This window comes from Lupinus angustifolius, chromosome LG11 (genome assembly GCF_001865875.1).
Source record: "Lupinus angustifolius cultivar Tanjil chromosome LG11, LupAngTanjil_v1.0, whole genome shotgun sequence".
Classification (NCBI taxonomy): domain Eukaryota; kingdom Viridiplantae; phylum Streptophyta; class Magnoliopsida; order Fabales; family Fabaceae; genus Lupinus; species Lupinus angustifolius.
In genome coordinates, this window is record NC_032019.1 from 17557708 (window position 1) to 17574680 (window position 16973).

At 31.7% G+C, this 16973-nt stretch overlaps 1 protein-coding gene across 1 annotated transcript; it reads right to left on the reverse strand.

Annotated features, from left to right (window-relative positions):
• LOC109359538 (extensin-1-like) lies at window positions 6096–9763 on the reverse strand. Its single transcript, XM_019604243.1, has 3 exons — window positions 9602–9763; window positions 8620–9501; window positions 6096–6353 (listed from the first exon to the last, which is right to left on the reverse strand). Exons 1-3 carry the CDS (start codon window positions 9684–9686, stop codon window positions 6322–6324), a joined length of 999 nt encoding a protein of 332 aa, XP_019459788.1. The 5' UTR covers window positions 9687–9763; the 3' UTR covers window positions 6096–6321.

Consider the following 16973-nt stretch of genomic DNA (forward strand, 5'->3'; position numbering starts at 1 on the left):
CACAACCCCTTTAGTTTTCTTTGGGTTCACCATCCACTAAGTGAAGTGGAGTGAAAGGCCCGTTGACAACAGAGTCCCAAATCTCTATGTCTATAGCCTCTATAAAGATTCGCAAGCGCACCTTCCAGTAGGCGTACCCTTCACCACTGAAAATCAGAGGGTGGTTGATGGATGCACCATCACCACCGAAAGGGTTAGTGGAACCCATATTGATTAATCCCTCAAATCAACGAATTTAGTGGCCAAGCTAGCACCTCCGTACTAGCTCTGATACCACTTGTTAGGTACCAATAACGTATGATTACACCTAAAGGGGGGTGAATAGGTGTCATAGATCACCAATCCTGCTTTTCCGATATTTGTGTAGAATACAAAGTTGCTACAGTTAATCGATTATCAATAGGGTTAATCGATTAAAGATAGATCACTTAATCAATTATTATTAGAATGTTAATCGGTTATCCTAATTCTTTCACTTTGAAAATTAGTTTGTTCGCTTCGTAAAAACTGTGATAATTCTTGATCTTTACTATCCTAAGATTGATTCTTGACTAACAACAGATTAACACAACAAGCAATTAATCACAGTAATCTAATCAAAATAGGAAGCAATAAATACAGAAATATAAAAAGATAGGGATAGAGAAAATTTGCTCGAGGATTTTTATATTGGTTCGTTTGTGATCCACTACAAACTACATTCAGACCTCCCAGTTGATCTAGGACATTTTTCTTCACTATTCAGAAATGTAATTTACAACCACACTTCCAATACAACGAGGCAGAAACTTCCTTCTTGAAACCGATGAGCCACAAAGCCTGGTTTGACCCCTTATCTATGCCTACTTGGTTACCACACCTTTCGCGCAATCTGGCCCCAGCTGAAACTCTTGCTTGAATCAAGACTTTCTATCTAATGAAGACTCCTAATTCTCAACATGTGATGACACCACACATCATGAGAATTCTCCTCAAATTTCAAAACTTTCACCGAGTTACTTTGCACACTAGAATGTGTGGATTACAACTCTAAATTCGGCTCTAGTCACCCTTGACAGAAAGATCTCACAAACACAACCCTAAGACCTAATTATGAAATCATGCAAGGAGTGTTTTCAATTGAATGAAAAATGGTTTTGCACGATGAAAATATTTTTCTCACTTTTCTCTCTATTCTCTCTTTTCACTCTTGAAGCTCACGCAAGAAAACTCAAAGATACATCAAGATAGCTTTGAAACTTTTTAGCATAGTGAATCTTTGATTCTCAAATATTGTTTCGGTTCTTGCTCAATGAAGGTGAAGAGAAGACTGTTTTAAAAACAGAATGGATTCTGTTTCAAAATAGCATAATTAGCTCAAAACTTATATAACAGATATTAATCGATTAAATTGTCATGTTAATCAATTAACGGGTTTTTGAAAACATATTTTCAGTTATGGCGTCATCAATTAAAAGATTACTTAATTGATTAATACATAGAAATCTTGGGAGGTTAGCTACTATAACACCATTTAATCGATTATGACTTTCCTTAATCAATTAAGGATTTCACCAGGACTTAATCGATTACAAACTAGGTTAATCGATTAAGATCGTTAAAAATGGTATTTCAATTTTAAATGGTAAATACCCTATAAGATGAATGATCGTGCAATCATGATTTTAGAAATGATTAAACCTTTATGCATAAAATCATGTATTGTAAATGCAAATGCATGAGTGTTAATTATCATATATTTATATGTTGATGTTATGCCTCATTTTATGTGATTTTTATTTTTATTTTAGACTCTTTATGAGACACTTCCATCTTGGGTTTACCTAACCTAAGACTCAATACTAGGCAATCATCTTAGGACTCTAGAATGAAAAAAGCAATCCTAGATTATTTGACAATGACCTTGAGCTCTTGGTATGTTGTTTGTTGAGATGTCCAATTCTTCAAGCTTCCATGTAAGATTTTGTCTTCATCAAAACTTCGTACGTCGGTTATAATGGTATCCTTTGACTATTTGACATTTCATTTTCTAAAATACTTTTCAATTCTCTGTTGGATACTTCAAACTGCCTATTGGTTTATGGGTAATAAGGTGATGTTATCTTATGTCTAACATTATAAAATTCCAAAACCTTGCGTAATTGGGAGTTTACAAAATAAGATCGCCCATCACTTATGAGTACTCTTGGTGTTGCAAAGCAAATAAAAATATTCTTTTTCAAAAAATTTATAATTTTTTTTCCATTCGCTTTTTGTGTTGCTAATGCTTCTACCCACCTAGAAACATAATCGATAGCCACCAAGATATATTCATTTGAAAATGATGATGGAAAAGGACCCATGAAATCAATACCCTAACAATCCAAAATATTTTGCAAGGGTGTTTTATTTCTTTTTCCACTTCCACCGGATCTTTGGCATGCATCACATTTTTGAACAAAACTTTTTGCATCTTTAAAATTAGAGGGCCAGAAAAAATCCATATTGGAGGACTTTTGTAGCAGTTCTTTCTCCATTGTAGTGTCCTTCATAAGCTTAATTATGGAAATGCCATAAAATTTTCTGAGTCTCCTTTGAATCAACACATCTTCGAATTATGTTGTCATTTCCATCTTTGAATAAATATGGTTTGTCCCAAATGTAAAGGTTGACTTCTTTGAGAAATTTTCGCTTTTGCTGATAGTTGAAATGATTAGGAATAATTCCTGAGGCTTTGTAGTTAGCTATATCAGCAAACCATGGTCATTCTTGAAGGAGATATAGTTTTTCATCTGGAAATGCTTCAGCTATTTCTCTTTCTCCTTTCGTGACTTCTTCATTGATTAATCGTGACAAGTGATCTGCCACGAGATTATCTTTCCCGCTTTTGTCACGGATTTCCGAGTTAAATTCCTGCAAGAGTAGCACCCATCGTATTAACCATGGCTTGGAGTCAAGTTTCTTTAGGAGATATTTGATTACGGCATGATCAGTAAAAACAATAATTTTGGCCTCAATCAAATAACTTCTAAATATTTTCAATGCGAATACAATAGCTAGCAATTCCTTTTCTATACTGGCATAGTTAACTTGTGCCTCATTTAAAACATTGCTAGCATAATGTATTGCATGGAACACCTTATCCCTCCTCTGTCCCAAAACTGCACCAACTGCGTAATCACTGGCGTCACACATCAGTTCAAAAGGTTGATCCCAGTTTGGTGCAATTATGACAGGGGTCGTTACCAAGCAATTTTTTAAAGTTTTGAATGCTTCTAAACAGGATTCATCAAAATTAAAAGCAGAATCTTTCATGAGAAGATTGCAAAGGGGCTTAGCTTTTTTGGAGAAGTATTATATAAAGCGTTAGTAGAATCCAGCATGTCCTAGAAAGCTTTTGATGCCTTTAACATTTGTTGGTGGTGCAAGCTTCTCTATGACTTCTAATTTTTCCTTGTCAACTTCTATTCCTTTCCTTGAAATCTTGTACCCCAAGGCAATGCCTTCGGTGACCATGAAATGACATTTTCCCAATTTAGTACCAGGTTGGTCTCAACACATCTTTCTAAGACTCTCTCCAGATTCTTCAGCCATAAATTAGAAGAATCTCCAAATACTGAAAAATTATCCATAAAGACCTTGATGCACTTCTCCACTAAGTTTGTGAATATTGCTAACATGCATCTTTGAAAGTAGTTGGGGCATTGCACAATCCAAATGACATATTTCTGTAGGCGTAGACACCAAAAGGGCAAGTGAATGATGTCTTTTCTTGATTTTGTGGATCCATAACAATTTGGTTGTATCCGGAATAACCATCTAGGAAATAGTAGAAGGCTCGCCCTGATAATATTTTCAGCATCTGATCCATGAAGAGCAGGGGGAAGCGGTAATCTATACATACCCTCCAACTAGTAACAGCTCTGGTTGGAATGAGCTCATTGTTGTCATTTGAGATTACCTTCATTCCTCCTTTCTTCGGCACCACTTGAATAGGACTTACCTATTTACTATTTGAAATGGGGTAAATCATTTCAGCTTCTAACATTTTCATCATTTCCTTTCGAACAACTTCTTTCATTGTCGGATTGAGCCTCCTTTGTGGTTGAGCAACTGGCTTGAAGTCATCCTCCATCATGATTTTGTGCATTTAGTAGGAACAACTAATTCCTTTTAAATCTTTAAGAGTCCAACCAATTGCATGTTGGTGCCTCTCCAAGACTTGTATCAGTTTGTTTTCTTCCAAGGTAGAAAGTAAGTTGTTGATGATAACTGGTTTGTTGGAATTGCCTTCCAAAAATACATACTTTAAATGTGAAGGTAACTCCTTTAATTCCAGTTCTTGTTCTTTTTTATCATCTCCACCTTGGTTCATTTCAGGAGAAATTTGATTATCATAAAAAAAAAGTTGATCAGTTTTTCCTTTTCTCCATCCTCCAGATTGAGTTCATGCATCTCCCACGAATTATCAGGCTGAAGCTATTCTGGGCAGATTTCTTCAAGAATATTGATCTGAAAACAGAGCCCTTTATCTCTTGGGTGATGCATTGCTTTGAAAATGTCAAACTGGATTTCATCATTTTCTACTCGAACTATCTAAAAAGTGTTAAATTAAGTTGGTTTTGCATGATTTGCATAGGAAAAGTGTATGAAAATCAAGTATTTTTGGACATATCATTAACGTGTACTAAATGACTTAAGAAACTTATTTCTTCATTTATTCATTTCCCTTGACCAAGGTCTTTATTACTATAGAGCTCAAACTCATTACTATGAGTTGATGAATTCTTTCTTGATTAATCATTAATCCTACAAGAATTAATTATACTCGATAATCATTCAACTAATATCATAATTAGGTTTCCAATATCAAAATATAATAAAGACTACTAATGTCTTCAGGTTTTCTAATAAAGGCTACTACGTATATATTGATATATCTAAATTAATAATGTCTTAAGGTTAATAATCCTACGATCAAGAACAATTTAGATTAAAATTATAAAAAGATTTATTTCTCATTATTATAATCTCTATTATAATAATAAGTTTGTAATTTTAATCAATGACTTTTCATATTAATCTTTTGACAAATAATGAATATGATAACTCGATAATAATAAATATAATTTTACTATTATAAACATGACATATTGGTTCTTGGTCATATCTTATATCCCAATAATAATCTACAACAATCTTGAGAGAAAAATCTATAGAAAGTTATCTCTCTGATTTCAGAAGATCATTGATTCTCATTTGCCTCAAAGAAATCAATCTTGTATGTTATGAACAAATTGCACGTCGGTTTGTCGAATTAGAACAAAAATTGAAATCAATCAATCATCTAACAATCCCTAATCAAATAAGTCTAACAATCACTATTTTGTAGAGTATAGAGGATTGAGTAGATGTGAGTAAGAAACTGATTATGATTGTTTCAACAAGAGTTTCTCTCTAGTTTTTCTCTCAACAGCGTACTTTTGAAAAAAGATTATACATTTAATTGATTGTATAATCTATTAAACCTCCTAAATGGAAAAATACTCAGTTTTACTCATTCATCTACAGCTAAATCATCTTTAAAGGATGCATCATGATCTGAACTATATAAGTTTTGTTCATTCATCTTAATCTAAATCATTTTTGAAGGATATATCATGATTTGATCTAAGATGATGGAACAAAATGGTGGCATGTTGTAAGACCGAGTCACAATTCTCTTGGGTCAATACTAACTCACTTTTTGAGAATGAGAATGGACGAGCTAGAGTATGAGAGTTAGAAAGTGAGTGAATGAGAAGGCTGGTTTTGTTTATAATATCTCTTTCTATCTCGGTTCAAATTAGAACTGAACTTAAAAAGCCTTTTTAATATGGAAAGCGTCATATGTTTTAAGCTATTATTACATAATTGATTTAATTTAATAATATTATGAAGCTTGCTAAGGAGATGTAAATAATACATTTTCGATGGTTTGAATCTGTACGCTTACATTTCATATAATAAATATCTTCGTGGGTTATTAGGCAAGGTTGTTTGACATATATGGATTGCTTTAGTTAGATTTCCTTTATAAGATAAAATAATTACTATTTTAATCAAATACTAAGATGATAATGAAATGGTACTAAAATTAATCATATACCAAAATTCAACAATACAAATATATAGAATATTTCCAAATGAAATTTTGAGCATGAACACAATGCCTAGTAGAGTGAGAAAGAGGCAATCAATGTAACTCCAATAGCAAGAGAATGAGGTTGCATCGAAATTTTAATTCGAGAAGGGAGGGATAAATTTCCACCGTTTAACAATGTCCAAATGAGAAGCTGCCAGCTAAGCCAACGTGTAGTTGCATTTACTGTAGCCTGAGACAAAGTGTAGATTTTAGAAGCACAGAAGTTAGTATATAGCAATATTTATATGATTTTTTTTTCAAATTATACATAATTCACTCTCTCATCTTCCTTCCTAATTTTCTTCTTGATGATGATAATGGTGATATGTAGCAACTAGTAGTAAGTGATTGTAGTGAGGGCAAGAATGGCAACGGGGCGAATCGGGGTCGGGTTTACACATACCCAAACCCGAACCCGAAATTCAAAACCTGAACCTAAATTCAACCGGGTTGAAAATAAAAATATCATCCCGAACCCGAAAAAAACCCGAAAATGATAAAGTATTAAGGAAAATATGATATTATTTTCGTGTAATTTTTCTCTAACATTTCTATTTTCTCTTGTATTATTTCATTTCTTTTACGTTTGAAGATCCAATAGTATGTAAAGTAAAATTAGAAATTAAAAACAATTGGCAAATGATAGAAATTTCAATTTTAAATTGAATTACCTTACTTTAGGGTGGGTTCGGGTCTTTGTTATACCAAATCCAAACCCGAACCCGAACCTGAAATTTAAACCCGGGTAAAACCCGAACCCAATCACATCGGGTTTTCCCTATTAAATTTGGATTCGATTCAGATGGGTACCCACGAGTTCGGTTTTTATTGTCGTCCCTAGGCAAGACTAGGGTGTGCAAATCTTGATAACCATATAGTTGTTATGAGGTTGGCATTGTGAATGAATTAGTATTGTGTTTAGGATTAATGTTGTGGTCGGTGTTAGTGAGTGTGGTGTATCCTAATGAGTTGGTCTTTCATGCTAGATATATAAATATTTTTTGTATAACGTGAAAGTCACAGTAATAAATAATAAATATATCTTATAAAAAGGAAAAAATAAAGATAAATAAAATAATTTACTATAATTTATTTATAAGCAAACAAGTTAATAAATATAACATTATATATCATTCTTAGTCATTTAATTAATGTCGGATATGCCAATTATGAGCTTTCATTAGCATTGATTTGATCGTAAGCATTATTCTTAAAATAAATGATGTGATCTCATCTTCCTATTTAACTATATATTGTTTGGCTCTAAAAAACAATATTAATTACTTCTTATAAATCAATAAGACATTAATCTAGTTGTGTAAGGCATCCTCAAAGTCGAGGATTCGATTCTTAAAAATGATACTTGCTGGGAGGAGTAATCACGAACTATAAAAGGAATTAGTTTTTTATCTAAAAAATAAAAAAATACTCTTGAAAATACCCACACAAAAAATTAGTGCCCTTATCAATAAGTAGAGGTGGGAAGAAGTTAGGCCATCCTGCCTATCCAGCAAAAGTCTATCGCCTTACTTACATTCGGCCTTTTTACGGAAGGCCTGTAATAGACTCAAGACAAATTTGAGTTTTTTGGAAACATTTTTAAACAAACAAGACAAGGCACATGCCATAGAAAAAGTTTCTAATATATTATTGTATTACATTTTAATTATAATATTTTTAAGTAAAAAATATTTGTTCTTAGAAAAGATTATTATACTAAGCTTTTATGATGTTGGGCTCATTGCCAATAAAAAAATAGTCTATATATATTGCCATGTTTAGCCTTGTATTTGAGTTATGTGTCAAACAATTTTAAGTTAGACCTACTTGGACATCTATTTTCAACTATGTTTAAAATCCATTTGTAAGTATCACTTTAAATAGACTTGTAAATTAAGCTAGAATTTGAAATATATGAAGGTAGACTTTAAAATTTGAACTATAACAGAATAATAGACTAGGTTGAGGCTATAAGTTTGGAACACAAGTGAGACTATTTATGTGGGGACTTATATCGGTCTAGCCTATCAAACCATTATCAACCAAAATCTAGCTTATTGAAGCATTAATTCAATGCCCTAACAAAGTGGATTACTCATTTAGATTTAATAATGCTGATATATGAATAAACTTGTAAAATGAGTGGTAAGTTTTTTTTCACAAATATTTTATATTCTAGATTAAATATCTTCCATTTAATATAGTAAAATGTAATTTGATATTATTTCTCAATTTGGTTTTCTAACAAAAACATTGATTGGGTTTACACATTCTCAACAGATTAACTTTTACACTGAAATCAAATTTACTAGTTGTATATGATACCAAATTAACATTTATTAAATGTTAGGGAAGGATTTGATGTGCTACACTGGACTACCATAGGCATAGGATATGTAACTAACTTTACAAAGGTAATGATTCAAAGATTATGGAACTGCAGAGAGACTACTTACTTGGATCAACAGTGACAAGCATGGCAGTCCCACCAAAATCACAAGTCCCTCCACCAAACTTAGTTTTCTGCCAGTAGCTATTGAAGGCATAAGATGCATGGGCCAACAAAGTGTTGGGTTGGTAGCATGATCCATTAGGCTGAATCAATTTGCAATCTGCACCACACCCACATGCATAGTCCATGGCCTCTTGAACTACTGGATCAGGAACTGTAGGCTTAGCTACACACCAGACTGCACTCTGTGGCCTTTTATTGTGAGGAGGAGGAGAAGGAGAGGGCGGTGGTGGTGGTGGTGGTGGGCTTAGAGAATGTTTTGGTGGGCTTGTATTACCATAAGGAGGTGGTGGACTAACATTAACAACTGAATTTGGTGGTTCAAAATTATTTTGGGGTGGTGGATTAACATTACCATATGAACTTGGCGGTGCAAAATTATTATGGGGTGGTGGATTAACATTACTATATGAACTTGGCGGTGCAAAATTATTTTGGGGTGGTGGATTAACATTACCATATGAACTTGGCGGTGCAAAATTATTATGGGGTGGTGGATTAACATTACCATATGAACTTGGCGGTTCAAAATTATTATGGGGTGGATTTGGAATAGGAGAATATGTTGATGTTGGTGTTGGAGTTGTTGTTGGTGTTAATGATGGATATGGTGGATAAATAGACGCAGGGCTAGGAGTTTCTGGTGTAGGTTGTGGTGCCAATGAATTAAAAGGTGGTATTGATAGAGAAGAAGGAGAGCCATATGAGTCAAAGTTTGAGTACTTGTTCAAACGATTTAATGATTTTAGGCTCTTCCACGATCTTATAAATGTGCTTCTAGAGATTTTTTGACCCTCATCAAAAGCTCTTCCAAGATTTATAGCATCTGCAAATTAAAACAAAGAGTAAATGGTTTTTGAAAATTATGGTTAAATTTATCTTGTGTTACCAGAAAAAGTAAATTTATACATATGCAAATGTTTTACCAGATAGTGGGAAAAGGGTGGAAGCTAGCAAAACGATGTATAGAATTGCAACGTTGATTCTGAGGACATGAGCTCCAGAATCCATTGCAGTATAACACCAAAGCCAAAATAGAGGATGAAATCTCGTATAGTTTAGCAGATAGAAGAGAAAGGGACTGAATTATAAATGAACAAGGATCCTCTTAATGTAGAGGCAAATGATTGTTTTTACATATATTCTCAATGATAAAAATGTGATTTATAGTAAACAAAAGAATAAAAGTGTTATTACATATTCTTTTTTGTATTATTATGTGATACTTACCTTTTATTAATGGAGATAATCTTTACTCATTATAAATAGTTGGCTGGCTTAAAGTGAGGACCCATGTCCCTCAAAATTTTATTCCTAAAAAATTCAAAATAATTTCAAAATATATCAGTTAAATAGTTCTTTTTAACATATTTTATTCCATAAAAATTATTTTGACTTATTTTTATGATAATTAAGTACTTGTTTGGAATTTTATTTTTTAGGAATCAAATTATAAATACTAAATTTTTTAAGGAATAAAATCGATAATCACTCTATAAATAATTAAAGTTGATTCTGGTGTTACTTTTTGGCTGCTGCTCATAGCTGGATAAGCAAAATAACAAGCTGCTGAAACCTGAAGGGATAAAGGACTAGTGCAAAATGCATTTATTTAAATGAATGTATAAAAATAATAAAATAGGCTTAGATCTTGTCCTATCGAATATATTGTGCACTTTAGTTTTGCTTGCTTGCCACTCAAAGAATTGCGAAAAAGATTTCTTTGGCCATCTAAATCTATATAAACTTGGTAATTAAGCTTTCAGGAGGATGTCCAAAAGCATTTTAATAAATATCAGTCCAAGATGAACCTAGATTATATTCCCTCAAGTGTTTGAGGTTTTTTAACCTCACAGCATTCTCAATATTGTAACTCCTTTTTTTTCTTAAATGTGTCTCATGTTTTATTTTATAATTATTCAAACTTTTTAAAAAATTAAGCAACTCTATTAATTTTCACAACATCCAACTCACCATTTGTCATTAAAATATACCCCACATTTATATGTACCACTCAAGAATTTTGAAACTTGTTTGTTATTCAAAAAATTTATATTTATTTTGTTGCTATATGGCTTTTATTAAGGGTGAGTATTAGTCATTTTTTGAACTCGGACCTAATTCTAGACTCGAAGCAAATCCGATCCTAATTATCGACTAAGACAATCTTTGAACCCGGACTTAGAACCGATTAAATATAATGCATATATCTTTTAGATAAAATCTTCTTAATATTTTACTTAGTATTATGGATATATAATTTGACATATGAAATGATATATGTATATATATTGTTAATCATGTATATATGATAAAAAATTAGAGAATCAATGATACTTTCAATCAAAGAGATGACAGTACTTTATACACAATTGAACAGAGGCACATACAAATATGAGGGAACATATATTCTGTTCTATAAGGATTGTCACTCCTTGTGTCATAAGTTATGAATGATCAGAAAAATATTTAAAAATTAAATCTTAACTTAAATATATATTTTCAATTAATCGCAAGATAAGACACATGAAGTGACATCATTGTGAGACAAAAGATGTACACCCACAAATATGATAAGTGGGTGACTATAAGAAACTTAATCGTTGTCATGCTCACCCCTAGTTTTTATTAAGTGTATGTTCAAAAGCATTTTAATGAAGAACATAATATTTATAAAGTATCAGTATAAAGATTTATATACAATAGTACAACCGTCACCCTTCATTTGAATTATTTTTTTTTAAGAATCAATGATAATTAAATATAAATGATAGATAATAGTGTATAAAACTCATACATTTTTTTTTCTTTAATAAAATAGTCATCCAATATGAACCTATCTACTCCCTCAACTGTTTTGAGGGTTTTTTAAATTGAGGAAAACATAAAATTTGGGAAAAAAGTGTAGATTAATATTGTGAGAGTTTTTCACACTGCCCTTATTCATATTTTGACTTTTAAATGTAATTAATTCAAATAAAAGTGATAGACATATTGATTATGTATAAATTATTATATTGATAGTATATTATATTACGCTCTTCAAATTGTTCGTTTCATCTTTTTGTATTTTTGTTATTTTCTCTTCTCGCTTTATCAAAAAAATAATTTCTTTCTTGTTAGAATAAGGAAGATAAAGTTATAAATAACACAATATTAATTAATGAATTAGCAATAACTTTAATGGTAGAATTTGTAGATATCCTCACTCTATTCTATAAGATTATGAAAATTCGATATCAAAAGTTTAATTTGTACATCATCATACAATATCAATCATACAATGGGTAACAATCAAACAATAAATAATTAAATAATATGTGGGTCTTATTTATTGTCATCAATAGCAATTTTGACGAATGGAAAGTACACGTTCTATGCAGCAGTATGGTAATTTAAGATTATGTAAAGAATAAATTTGGAAAATCTCTACTTTCATCTTCTATGTTTTTATTGTATGATTTTCCCCCTTTTTTTTGGTGATTTTGGTGTCTTCATCAAAGTTGTGTCAAGGTCAGGAGTAAGATCTTTTTCTTTTTTTACGATGACAAACCAGCATTATCTTGAAAGATAGAGTTTTCTGATTTCAGCATTGGATGGGTAGCTTCTGTCCATAGTGGTTAAGCAAAGATATAGTTTCTGTTATGAATGGTTAAGCGTTTGATGATGCAGCTTATGCCATGGGTGGTTAAGCGTTGTTATTACTTCAAATCAATTCCAAGTTGGAGAGTAAAAAATTTCACTCACCAGCTTGAGGGGATATTAAAGATATAATATGTTATTTTGGAAGATGATAGTTGGTTAGAAAGTTAGGAATTAGCAAGTTAGGTTTATGTTAGTTACTTGCTTTACAAGCTTTCTTTTTTCTTGTATAAATAAGTCATATTGGCTCACTTCTAATTCAATCAATACAATTCATTCAATGAGAATATTATCAATCTTTGTTTCTCATTCTTCTTTCTTTAAGCTTCTTTAAGCTTTCTTTTATACACTTCTTGATTCATCAAGAAACTTTAATTTCATGGCTTTTACCATATTTTAACATCGATTTAAGAACAAACAATCAACCGTTGGAAGATTCTTAATTTTGTCTTATAATAATGAACTTCACTTTACTCATAAATCAATAATTTTTATATGATTTATAGTATCAAATTAATGAGTAAATGAAATAAGGTCACAAAATTTATCATTAAATAAACATAAAAATTTGATCACTTTATGATTAACAAATTTATCATTCAATAATTTCAAACATCTTCACAATAATATATATATATCACAAAAACCTGTATATAAATTATAAAGTCACAGACGCATTGATGAAAGCAATTACACTAAAAGTTCAAAATGAAATTATTACTAAATTATGTATATACATTTGTTTGCAATATAATATAATATATATATATATATATATATATATATTATTTATATTTAGGGGAGTTACCGTTTCTTTCAAATATACAAATATATTATTGTTACAACATATATTTCGTTGCTACTGTTTCTCCGATATATTACTAATTCATTCCAATATATATCATTACTATTTCTTTGTCTTGTATATATTTTATTGTTATTCTGTATAAAACAGAAGAACATAAGGACATTAGTGTACAAAATCTATCCATAATGCACAGAATAGAGTTCATCAAATTGTACCTTCAATATATGTATATATATCCGTTTCTTTTTATATATATAACGCGAAACATAAAGCATATAAAAAAAAAGAAACAAAATACAGAATATACATGAATAAAAAGGCAAACAAAATAATAACGATTATATATAAAATACAAGAAAAGAAGCACATTAGGTGACGTTACTAATAATGTGTAGATTACTAAAACATATTTTGCTCAATCATGTTTGTTTTGTTCTATCTCTTTTCAGTTTCAGTGAAAGTAAGTGTTAAACTTACTCTATTCTCATGTTCTATCTGATTCTGCATATTGCAAATTTGGATGTAGAAATGATTCTGCAAGCAGATGCATACATGGATGCAGAGATGATTATGCAGGCAGATGTAGACATGGATGCAAAGATGATTATGCGGGAAGCATGTTGATGCATAAGGCATCTAGTCCTAGACTTCAAGTGTTCAATACTAGTTCCAAATTGATACATTCATCTACTCGAATTCAGAATCAAGCCAGAAGTACTACACCTTGTAGTATCATTCATCTCAGTTAAGACAATGCAGCTTGGCATCAATGCAGGCCCACTCACATGAATAAGATTGGTCTAGATTTAGTTCACATGACTTATGGTTGTAGTAGTATTCAAAAGAGTATACAGTTGGGTAGATTAGTTGGGGGTATTAAGTCTTTATGTAATTTCTATAATTATGGTTATAGCTTTTCTATTTTTAGAAAGTTGGTTAAATCTTTTAGTGTTTTAGAATATGTTTATAGTTTTTAGTTTCAATTATTCTGTGTTTGTTTTAGTATAAATAGGAGCTTTGCTTTGAGTCGATATTATCAATGTAATATTCAATATCCACATCAATAAAAACATAGAGGTATTTTTCATCTTCTTGGTTGTTCTTTCCTTTGAATACTTTGCAACTTTACTCAATAATCTGCAATGGAAATTGATGTTCTAAGATGGTATGAGAGCATCTTTTGATGCTCTACTGCGCCTTGCCCTTGTTCCATTGATATTTTCTTTTATCATTCTGTTAGCATTCTTTTCTCTCTTCTTCATCCGTTCTTGATAATGGCCACCACCGTGAGCATCGTCAACCCCATCAATGACTCATTCAGCCTCTACTACATGCATCCTAATGAAAGTCCAACAGCTATGTTGGTCACTCCTCCTTTAACAAGAACCAATTATCACTCTTGGTCAAGAGAAATGATGATGACATTGAAATATAAGAATAAACTTCAGTTTATTGATGGCACTCTTTCAAGACCAAGCACTGATGTTCCCTCTTTTAGATCTTGGGACAAATGCAACACTCTTGTCCTCTCAAGGATCAATCACTCACTATATAGGTCAATCTTGCAAAGTGTTCTTTGGATTGATACTGCATTTGAAGTGTGTGAAGATTTGAAAGAAATATATTATCATGGGGATGTGTTTAGGATATGTGACCTTCAATAAGAAATATATAGTGTAAGACAAGGAAACAAATGTAATAATGCATATCATATACACCTGAAAGGTTTATGGCAGGGACTGGAGAATTTTAGACTTCTACCCTCACGCCCAATCCAGTGTGATTCTAACCTTGAAAATTTAGTTAGAAACTATAGGGAGGATGATTGTGTCATCCAATTCCTTAAGAGTCTCAATGAGCAGTATGCAGCAGTAAGATCCTAAATTATGCTCATGGATCCATTGCCATCTTTAAACGAGGCCTTCTCCCTTTTAATTAGCATGAAAGACAATTAAACTTGCCTGACCTTTTAGAAGATCCAAAAATCCTAATTAGCAATTTTGTTGAAGTTACTACAAAAGGAAGATTCAGAGGAAAGTGAATTACATCCACTGGATACAATAGCACAGGAAAAGGTAATGGCTACAACAACTTTTGAGGAAGAGGATATGGTTTTAAAATTTATTCCTTCTGCAATAAGAGTGGTCATATTGTGGACGTTTGTTATAAAAAAACATGGCTTTCCTCCAAATTATAAGAGAAATAGCAACATTAACTTTTCCAGCACGGATGATGAAGAGCAAAGTGTTAAAGACAATTTAGGAGGATTCACAATTGAGCAACACAAAGATATTCTTGCCATGCTAAGGGAACCAACTAATGTTAAAGTAACAAACCAAATTGCCAATCTTGAATCTTCAAATTCAGGTACCCCTATGACCCCTATAACTATGATTTGCCCTGCTGAAACAAAAGATTGGGTTACTCATCCCTGAGCTACCTGCAACAATGTAGATTGAATGACCATTGCATGCACAAGGAATTAAATTCCTAGAGAAATACGACCTAGAACTGGTGGCTGCCATCCACAAATTCCCTTTCCTAGAGAATCAGATTCCTTCCAAGGCGTGGCTGCCATCCACAACTTTGCTTTTGGATTGTACACAACTCGTGGATACCATCCACGAGTCCCATGCTCTATACCTTTATAAATATCACCCTTCTTCCTATTCTACTCACACTTACATGAATTCTATCATATTCTCTCATATTCATTCTTATAAAATACCTACACATAAACTCCTCTCCCTTTCATATTATGATATAACCAAATTCTTACACACATACTATCCTCCCTCTCACATTATCACATATTCTTCATTCATATTGTCATTCCTTAACCAAATATCTCCACATTCTCCACGCACATCCTCCGTACACATTCTCCATATTTTTCCATTATCTATTCTCCTATATTTTCATTCTATACTTCCATTCTAACAATAGAACACTTTGGTCCAGACCCTTTCAACATCTCTTTTTTAAGACATCAATGTGCATGCAAATGTGCATTGCATAATTTTGATGAAGACAAAGTATGAAGCTATGGACAAAGCTAAATCAACAACAACATTGAAGACTCAAGTTCAAGCGTCAAGAGGATCAATAAAAGCTTAAGAGTAATTTTCATTTCTTTAGGTCCTAAGATGTTTTGAATAGGTAGAGTCTAGGAAAGATGAATCAAATGAAAATATCACAAATTAAAATGATAATGCATATGAGATTAGCATTCATACATGACTTCATGATTTTGATGCAATAATGTTCATATGCGACTTCATGATTTTGATACATTAAACAATGTTAAACTTATGTCATTTCAAACCATACATGATCAAATCATGTTCGAGGTTCACAAATATCAATTAAGTGTTTCTCATAAAACAGTTAATTGATTTAGTTAATAGTTAATTGATTAAGTCTTTTCAAAATGGGAAGCCCGTTAATCGATTAAGTTAATAGTTAATCGATTAAGTAAGTGTCATTTTGAAATCTTGGATTTTTAAAGAATGTTAATCGACTAAGTATCATCATAATCGACTAAACTAACAAAAAACTAATTGAAACTAAAAGTTATTATAACCAACAAACCCCATGAGTATTTGACACATATTTCAAGATTAAACCAGAGAATTCTAGAAAAAAGTAAGCTACAAACTTTGAAACACAACAAGAGAATTCTTCATAAATTTTTTGAGAAGACACATTCAAGCTTTCATATCACATCAAAGTATTTTCAGAACTTCTGAATCTCATGATCATATATCATCATATTCTAAGACTGTTTTATATCAAGAAGGTTTAGATATATTCTGAATAGAGTGTATACAAGCACAAGAAAAGGTGTA

Bases quoted from the DNA above. Each gene is read 5' to 3' on its own strand.
- LOC109359538 (XM_019604243.1), bottom strand. From the start codon at position 9,686: ATGGATTCTGGAGCTCATGTCCTCAGAATCAACGTTGCAATTCTATAC. The intron at 9,502-9,601 runs GTAAAACATTTG...TTTAATTTGCAG, and splicing joins CACCCTTTTCCCACTATCTG to ATGCTATAAATCTTGGAAGA. The intron at 6,354-8,619 runs GTAAGTAGTCTC...ACTTTGTCTCAG, and splicing joins GCTTGTCACTGTTGATCCAA to GCTACAGTAAATGCAACTAC.